Below are 9,533 nucleotides of genomic sequence, written 5' to 3' on the forward strand. Positions count from 1 at the left end.
AATTGGGCTCGAAAAATAGAGACTTGAAAAACTAGCCATATTTCGACCGAAAATAGCAGGATATTTTTGGGCCAAATTATAAATATTGTATAGTATATTCATATTTAATTTATATACAATGTCAAAAGAAGTGATGTGGTGCAATGTAACTGGCATGGACTTGAAATTATTTTTATTGTTAATTAGATATGAATGAGATGATATAATACGCACGAAGAATTTGTTATGTAAATGTCAATTAGATAAAATACTTATAAGGCATTTAATTTAATCGATAAGATAAGATAAGATGGGTAAGAATTTGTTTTTTAGGGCATGAGTAACGCCCCAAAAAAAGGGTTCGTCCTTTGTCATGAAATAAAAGAAAAAACCATGAGGGCTGTTTTTTCAATTTTGTTTTTTTTTGGTGGGTGAAGGATTCGACAGCATGCTTCTCGTCCCTTGCCCTCAACCGTGTATCGCTGCTGGAATGGTAGAAAAAGCATTGTGAGGCTGGGCTTACAAACGTTTAAATAATGCCTGATAAATCCCCCATCATCATCGATGACTAATTGAAATATGAATACAGTGCTCAAAAATCTTATCTATTGCTCTGTGAAATGGGCCAATGATATTAAAGTTGTCTAAATAGACATCACACTAACTCACTCACCAACCATTGAAAAGTCATGTAGACAGGGACGGAACCAGAAAAACAAATTAGCCGGTGCTGGTAATTTAGTTGTTGTAATTTGTTAATATCTTTTAATTTGATTTTATCATTTTATGTAATCAAACGAGTTAATTTAATAATTGTTTTGTTAAGTTGTAGAGTATATCGGAGTATAATTTTAAGTGAATCCAAATAATTTCAACGGCACAGTAATTAAATAAAGCCATTTAAGTGGTACAATTATTTAAACAAAATAAATAATAATCTCAATAAATTAAATTAATCAAACCCATTTAAAAACGCCCAAACCCATTTAAAAAGCCCAATTAACTGGAACCTAATAATTATCTTCTTCTTCCTCGTTCTTTGAAAACCGTTTTCTTTTGTTTCTTCTTCTCCGATGCAATCCATCAATTTTCAAGTGATTTTATTAATTATTCTTCTCTTTTTTCTCAAATTACAACAAAAACCACGTATTTCAATATTAAATATTAAGTTTCTCTCTACAAATCTACAATAGAAATGGTATCTAAACAGGGGCAGCCGTGGGTAATGGATCCGACGCCGGCCAAGCCCCCGCCGGAGCGGTGGCTTGGCCAACACCGTCTCCGTCCCTGCATGTAGATGCTCCTATGTCGTTTGGAGATTTTGCAGCTTCTCTATATTTGGAGGTTTTAATTCTATGTTAGTTTTTGTGACATCAATTTTCTAGAAAAGACCGTCCGACCAATTAAAACGACATCGTGGCATGGTCATCCAACCAATTTAAACGACATCAATTTTCTAGAAAACACCATATTGCTTTTAGTTAAATAATACTGTGTTACACCATGAAGTGGATTATAATTTTAGCTAAAAGCAATGTCTCATTAAAGTTTGATGAAATCCAATGACATATATTTTGTATACCATATATTTATTATAATAATTATTCTTATGAATAAAAAACTATTACTCCAATATAAATAGCATACATAATACTAAGAGCATCCTGATACATTGGGCGGGCTATCGTCCACCACTGTAGCCATGCGGACGATGGCGTCGGAACACGCATCGTCCGCCCCACTGCGGGTCACGCGGACAATACCGCGGACGATGCAACGCGTTTTTCCTTTTTTCGAAATTTTTATCTATTTAAACCCTCATTTCTCTTCCATTTCCCACACCAATAATTCTCTCACATCTCTCACTTTCCCCACACACCAATATTTCACTCCCAATCTTTCTCACTGAAAAAAATGAGACCCGGCGACAACTGGAGTACCTCGGAGGGCATTACTCGGGCCTTATTCGATTGCGTTCATGAGGCCGCGGCGGAATGCTTGGCTGAAATAGAACGCGAAGCGGCGGAGCAGGCTCAGGCTCTGGATCTGACATGCTTACTTCGGTGTAGCGGGGTTGAACAACGACATCAATGTCCTCAATTCATCCAACTTCTTCACCGAGCAATGCAATGGCAACGGCCCAGCCATCGTCTTCACTGCCAACGGACTCCAATATCATATGGGGTACTACTTGGCCGATGGCATATACCCGAGGTGGCATGTTTTTTTGAAGACGATCAGCTGTCCAATGGGTGAGAAGAGAGTTTTATTCGCGCAAAAGCAGGAGGCTGCGCGGAAGGATGTGAAGCGGGCATTTGGTGTGCTCCAAGCGCGGTGGGCAATGGTGAAGGGTCCGGTGCAGTTCTGGTACAAGGACGTCATCGCCGATGTCATGTATGCGTGCATCATCTTGCATAACATGATAGTCGAACACGAAGGTAGAAGAGTCACCGATTGGGGCGATGATGAAGTTGAATCTAGCTCCAGCACGGCGGCCCCCTCACGTTCGAGGATTACCGATGAGCTTCAATGAGGTTCTATCTAGACAGACTTCAATGCGCAACCAACAAGACCATGCTCAGCTCATGAACGACATGATTGAAGAAGTTTGGGACCGTAACCGCCGTTGAGAATTTGTAGTTTTTTTTATTTCGTAGTGTAATGTTTGAATTTTAATGAAATTAAGTTTTTTTCCAAATTTTGTAGTGTTTTAAATATTCACATAAATAAAATGCTTAGGGCGGACTATAGGGTATCCCACTGCAGGTGAAAGGGTATGAGTATGAAATGCTTATATGGCGGAGCATAGATCGCCCTATAGGGCGGACTATAGGACGCCCCATCGTGGATGCCCTAAATATTTAAAAAAATGAAATTTTAATTTATCAACTATAATAATCAATTTTTGTAATAATATATTCTAAAAGAGTGACCCTTTGATCTCGTTCGAATTAAATAGTGTCTCTCAAAAACTTGTGGTTGTTATAATCCAAACAAAATACATCAATCTTTTTACTTTCTGTTAATCCATATAGTCCTATCAGATCAAACTTTGATATATATACGTTGTCAACTACGATAGTGATAAAATACAAACTCTAAATATGATCTCGATCGTCAGAAAATATTAATAAATGACAAAATAATAGCAACAGATAATGTTAACACAATGTCAACACAACATCAACAGTTGACGCAACACAGTGTTGACATTTTTTGTTTCTATTATTCGCGGATAAACTAAATTATTAAAATAGGATTTCTATTTACGAACGGAGGGAGTAATTACATCTGGTACATCATTTTCAAGTTTTGGAGGAATACTAGAAAGCAAATGCCTTTTAGAAAAGTGATTAGTTCGAAAATTTGTACTCCTTTAGAATATAGTGGCCAGTGTTTATTCTTTCATTCGAATCGTTTATAACATCACCAATATTTGGATCACATTAAATAAAAAATTTCAGTTATTGATATAAAATCAAAATTGAAACCTCAATAACTAAACTCTTAACACGAGTTTAGTAAAAATCTTAATAAACCCTGATTACTTCAGAATTTAATTGTACTCCACGAGTCTAATTAAATTAATTTTGTCACAAATTATACTCCATGAGTACTACATAAAGAACATGTGACACATAGCATTCATTTGTACATAGGCTGACAGCTAATGAATTGCAACAACTCTTTAAATTTCCTTTTAATTGGTAGGGGACTATTAACCAATTTTATTCAATGTATTCGCATTTAATTTTATTTGGCCTATTTCATCGTTTATTTTCTGTCACGCGAAATAAAACAAAATCGTTCATGTTGGTCATGGTCCATGAAATTAACGGGTTATTTCGCTATTTCATTTTAATGGTGGATAATAATTAGGACCGTTAAATCTGAGTGCAAGAGAAAATTTTGACTAAACAAGTTTTGTAGGTCCAACAATGGCTTATTTTCTCTCAATACGATTGAAATGTTGTTTTCATTTTCACAATTATTACTTCTATGATTTTCATTTTTCAAGTATTGCCTTGTTTTATAAAATGTTCTCGAATAGTAATTAATTTTTAGTCTACAGTAAAATAGACAAAAATAAAAATCGATTTTCTTTGATGGGGTATAACTATATAGTATATCATTTTTTGATAAAAGAGAAAAGGCTCAAATCGCTTAGAGATCGGTGAGCAAATGAACCAAAGTTCAGTATCAACAAGCTAGTCTAAAAAAAACAAGCAAAAAATACCTCAAACTAAAAAAGAGCAACCCAAGCAAAGGAAAAGCACCCTCCAAGCAGAACAATGAAAACAAAAACTAAACAAACATCAACCAAAGCCACCAAGCAAAAACTGACTAAGAAGCAGGGCGAGCTACATTGCACCTTTATGTTTATCAGAGTTGCTTCTGTGATTATGCTCCGTCCATCTCCTAACTTTAAGTAAGTCCTCACTCATTTGGCCTGGTGAGAAAGGAAATTTCGGGCTCCACCCTTTAGTCCATGCTCCAAGCCTCCAAATAATGAGTCTCTCCTCAGTTTCTCGGTTCGGTTCCATTTTTTGAAATATAACTTTATTTCTGAGCCACCAAATAGACCATGAGATCACATGGAATAAGGAACTCCAAATTTTAAAGTCAAATCTCATGAAAGGTGGATCCATCCATGTAAGGAAGCAAGACATCTGATCTTTGGGGAGACAAAAAGCAAGGTTCCGGCAGTTGCATCCGAAATACCATAAGCTACTAGAAAATCTGCAACCAAAAATAATATGATGCACTGTTTCAGGTTCCTCCCCACATAATACACAAAGCTCATCCTCAACTCCGGGGAATCGGAATCTGAAAAGTCTCTCCTTTGTATTTAGTCTACCATGTAGGACAAACCAAACGAGGAGTTGTGCACGCGGCGGAGCCACATTCTTCCATGCGAGCTTCCCATGACAAAAGCGATTGCTTCTCTGTCCCACAATGCGACAACCTGGTAAAAATTAGAAACAGATAAAGAGCCAGACTTGTCAAAAGCCCATAGTCTCGCATCCCTCACACTCTCACTCATGGAGTCATGATCCACGGCTAGGTAGAGATCTTTCACCAAATCCTCCTCCTCCTCCCATACGAATAGTCTTCTTCTCCAAGTAAACTTCCACACCCATCTATTTTCTTCCCATTTGCCCATGCTCTCAATCAAGTTGTATTGTTGGGTAGAATTTATGAAAAGTCTAGGGAAGAGAGACTTTAGAGTATCATTTCCGGTCCATTTATCAAGTCAGAATCTTGTGCTCGCTCCATTGTCCACTTTTATTTTTATTCCTTTCTATGCCCCTTATCATCTTTATGAAATAAAGCAACGAAACCACTGAAATAAATGATTTGTTACTTTTGACGAATTAATTCGACGTGACTCATGAGTTACTAAAAGCCACTAATTATAACAAACATAATTCCAAATAGTTGGTCTTCATACGTATTACTCCAATCCGATCTCAGATAAGTGTACTTGGCTGATTAAAAAGGTGCATACAAAAGAAAGTTATTTTACTTATTTTATTCATAATTAGCACGGGAATTAAAAATGTGCAATTTTTTTTTTAAAAAGTGTTTATCCACTAGTTCAGTAGCATGTATTATTTCATTGATATGAAGAAATCAATTAAGATGAAATCAACCCGAGATATACAAGGAGATGTATAGCATTTGACTTCACTATTGGGTATAAAAAATTATTGTAATCTTCCAATAATAAATGCAAAGACTATGAAGAGAAATCATGGAAAATCAATCAAAGAAACGAAAATTATCGATAATTAGTTAAATTGGTTTATATTGATTGTAAATCATAATTAATGTGGCATTTTCCTATCAAAAGCAGAGACATACAACTACAAGGAGAGGTAGCATCTTTGTTCTTGCCATTTGACTTCAATAATAATTAAAAAAACATTATTAAAATTTATCAATAATAATCATAACACATATTCTATTAGTTATGTACCATGATCTTTAAATAGAACACTTGGGAGCTCCACAAATTATTCCAATATTCTGTTTGCAAAAGTCAAATTTGATAAGGATTGTGTTTTTCCATTGGTTGGATCAAGTAGTAAACTGCCCTTTTATTTATGCTACTGAGATCATTTAATCACAATCATAAATTTTGACTTGATCAAAATTAATGTTAAATAATCATAGATTCATTGGATCATAACACGTCGGTAGTGTAAATAACGCTGTATTGTAATACAGAAATAAGCAACAAACCTTATCAAAGCTATATAAACTATAAAGCATCTCTTCTTTGAGCAAGAGTTGCAAGAAAAAAGAGAAAAAGATAGTATGTCTAAGCAAACATACAGAGTGTGTTTATGTTTCAAGAGGCGATTTCGGATCAAAGAGGCCGAAGTTCCCAGCGATGTAACAGAGCTATTCGCGAGCTATTCGGATAATGGATCGATGAGTGTGGATCATCTCCACAGATTCTTGCAGGAAGTTCAAGGAGAGAAGCTCACTAAGGAAGAAGCTCAAGCTTTAATGGTGTCTTTCCTTAGTGAAAACAAACACCACAGCGTTTCCCAGCGTAGAAGTCTTAACCTCAAAGAGTTCTTTCGGTTTCTGCTTAGTGGGATCAATGCTCCTCTCCCTCTTCCTCCTAAGGTAGTCTGTTTCTTCTGTTAAGGACAAAAAACACACACACACACTCACACTCACAACATGTTTCTGGTTTGATGAAATTCTACTGATTTATCAGCAAGATTCTTGAGCTTTTCAGCTCATTTATGCAAGATCATATTTTGTTTAGCTTACTTTTAAGGCAGAACTCTTTAACTGTTGATTTTATCCGATTTTGCTAAAGAGACTTGAATTCGACTGAATTTAGGCCACCTCGGATTTTCAGGTGACCACGTCAGCATTAAAGTTGGTAGGAATCCAACTATTTAGCACAAGTTAGATGAGATTGAAAGTTTAGTAAACTGATTTTTAAGTTGCTGTTAGCTGATGTCAAGATGTTATCTTGTTTTGGCTACTGTTTCTGCAGATTTTTTAAGTTGTTTCTGCAAAATTAAGATGTAGTATATGTTTTAGTTCTTGCAAGATCATGGCTTTTTGTTTTTTGCCTATGTTTCTGTCAAAATTTCACCAAAGTCATATGCCTAAATATGGTGATTTTGTTAGGTACATCAAGATATGAACTGCCCTTTATCACATTACTTCATCTACACTGGCCACAACTCCTACTTAACTGGGAACCAAATCAGCAGCGATTCGAGCGAAGAGCCAATCATTGAAGCCCTCAAACGAGGCGTTCGCGTGATTGAGCTGGACATGTGGCCAAATTCCACCAAAGACGACATCCATATAATGCACGGAGGGACCCTCACAAGCCCGGTGAAGCTCATCAAATGCTTGAAGGCAATCCGGGAGCACGCATTTGCTGCCTCAGACTACCCTGTGATCATCACACTAGAAGACCACCTCAATCAAGAACTTCAGGCCGTAGTAGCAAAAGTCCGTCTCTTTCGCCTCTCCCGTGTGGCTTCTTTTGATCTAAAAAGGCCTCATAATTAACAACATGTTGTGTTTCAGATGGTGCATGAGACATTCCAAGATGTGCTAGTGTGTTCCTCATCAGATACTTTTCAAGATTTCCCCTCGCCTCAGTCGTTGAAGGGGCGTGTTGTGATATCGACCAAGCCACCAAAGGAGTATCTAGAGGCGAAGGAAGGGGAGGATGGTAGTGTGAGGGTGTATAAGTCATCTGAGGAGGTGGGGTGGGGGAAAGAGATCTCGGATTTGGCAGTGAAGCTCGAGAGAGAGGATGGTGGCGAGTGCGAGGATGAGCAGGAGGAACCAGGGCAGGCTGTGCAGCAGAGCGCACCCCCTGCGTATAAGAACTTGATTGCAATCCGGGCAGAGAAGATGAAGGGAGGAATCAAGGCTTGGCTCAGAGTGAGCTCTCAGAAGGCTCATCGCGTTAGCTTGAACGAAGAGAAGCTCGAGAACGCTGTACTGACTCATGCAAATGAGATAGTTAGGTGAGTTTTAAGGCTTATGCAGTTAATACATATTTTTCATTAGCTGTCTGATTCAACTCTCTTCTTTTTTGTGTGTGTATTTTGTCATTTCTAATGTTGTAGTGGAGTAGTATTGAAACATCTTTCTTTTGTGTGTGTTTTGTAATGTCAATGTTGTAGCACTAGTTAAACAGAGTGCTTTTGTCAGTAGTTGTTTGATTTGTGAATTGTGTTGTTTGATTTGTTGTTAAAGATTCAATCAGAGGAATTTGATGAGAGTGTATCCAAAGGCAATGAGGCTGGACTCATCAAACTACAATCCCTTGATAGGATGGATGCATGGAGTCCAGATGGTCGCATTCAACATGCAGGTTAGAAACTTGAAGAAAGCCAAACCCGAGTCAGAATCCTAAGTAAGTATTTTCCTTTGTCGCGTTTCTAGGGTCACGGGAGGTCGCTTTGGTTGATGCAAGGGATGTTTAGAGCTAACGGAGGGTGCGGCTACGTCAGAAAGCCCGATTTCCTTCTCAACAACGGACCTAGTGGGGAAGTGTTCGACCCGAATAAGCGTCTCCCCCTGAACAAAACGCTCAAGGTAAGAGTAAATGCCATGTCAAAGTGGGAAAAACAGTTCATTAATTTTGAACTTTGTAACAGGTGAAAGTGTACCTGGGAGAAGGATGGAACATCGATTTTCATCGCACGCATTTTGATTTCTTTTCACCTCCTGACTTCTATGTCAAGGTAACTAGGAAGATCAGAATAGTATACTGCACCTATCGTATCGACAAAATATTGATAATTTGAAATGCAGATTGGAATTGCTGGAGTCCCATGTGATTCAACTATGAAAAAGACTAAGACAATTGTAGATAATTGGACGCCAGTTTGGAACGAAGATTTTGAGTTCCCATTGACGGTTCCAGAGCTGGCGTTGTTGAGAATTGAAGTGCATGAATTTGACATATCCGATAAAGATGATTTTGGAGGCCAAACTTGCCTTCCCGTTTGGGAGCTGAAGACCGGGATTCGAGCCGTGCCCCTACACGATCGCAAAGGAGACCGGTATAAGTCCGTCAGGTTACTTATGAAGTTCGAGTTTGTTTAATTTAAAGTGATCTATGATGTTCATTATTCATGGAAATGGATTTTGAGACTGTGATTCAGAGTTGTGGTTCCACACATTATTGTAAGTAATGGAGATAAGTAAAGTTTGTAAGGTTATTCATGAAGTTCATGTGTTAGAGAATTTATGTTCCACACATGTTTGCAATAGAGACAAGTAAAAGTGTATTGGAGTAGGTTATTCATGAAGTTCAAGTTTGTTTTAAGTGATAGTGTTGAAAGACTTGATTTTATTCATTCAACAACTTAATTGATAATGAGGAGCGGAGGCTGCCTAAATACACAAAGAACTATCTCTATACATGGTAAAGATTTACCCTAGTATCAATTAGCATAAATACCGAGCATATCAATTTTGGTCCCTAATTGATTCCTAATTGATTTCTTTCCAACACTCCCCCTCCAGTTAAGTAATGAGATCACACATTCTTA

General features: G+C 37.5%; 1 protein-coding gene across 1 annotated transcript; it reads left to right on the forward strand.

The window, feature by feature from the left end:
- The first annotated feature begins 6,169 nt into the window (after nucleotides 1–6,169).
- Nucleotides 6,170–9,307, forward strand: LOC121794670 (phosphoinositide phospholipase C 2-like). Its single transcript, XM_042192942.1, has 7 exons — nucleotides 6,170–6,618; nucleotides 7,138–7,470; nucleotides 7,549–7,997; nucleotides 8,230–8,347; nucleotides 8,419–8,571; nucleotides 8,634–8,720; nucleotides 8,791–9,307. Exons 1-7 carry the CDS (start codon nucleotides 6,301–6,303, stop codon nucleotides 9,082–9,084), a joined length of 1,752 nt encoding a protein of 583 aa, XP_042048876.1. The 5' UTR covers nucleotides 6,170–6,300; the 3' UTR covers nucleotides 9,085–9,307.
- The last annotated feature ends 226 nt before the right edge of the window (nucleotides 9,308–9,533 follow it).

Source organism: Salvia splendens, chromosome 1, assembly GCF_004379255.2.
Source record: "Salvia splendens isolate huo1 chromosome 1, SspV2, whole genome shotgun sequence".
Classification (NCBI taxonomy): domain Eukaryota; kingdom Viridiplantae; phylum Streptophyta; class Magnoliopsida; order Lamiales; family Lamiaceae; genus Salvia; species Salvia splendens.

Bases quoted from the DNA above. Each gene is read 5' to 3' on its own strand.
- LOC121794670 (XM_042192942.1), top strand. From the start codon at position 6,301: ATGTCTAAGCAAACATACAGAGTGTGTTTATGTTTCAAGAGGCGATTT. The intron at 7,471-7,548 runs GTCCGTCTCTTT...GTTGTGTTTCAG, and splicing joins TTCAGGCCGTAGTAGCAAAA to ATGGTGCATGAGACATTCCA. The intron at 7,998-8,229 runs GTGAGTTTTAAG...TTGTTGTTAAAG, and splicing joins CATGCAAATGAGATAGTTAG to ATTCAATCAGAGGAATTTGA.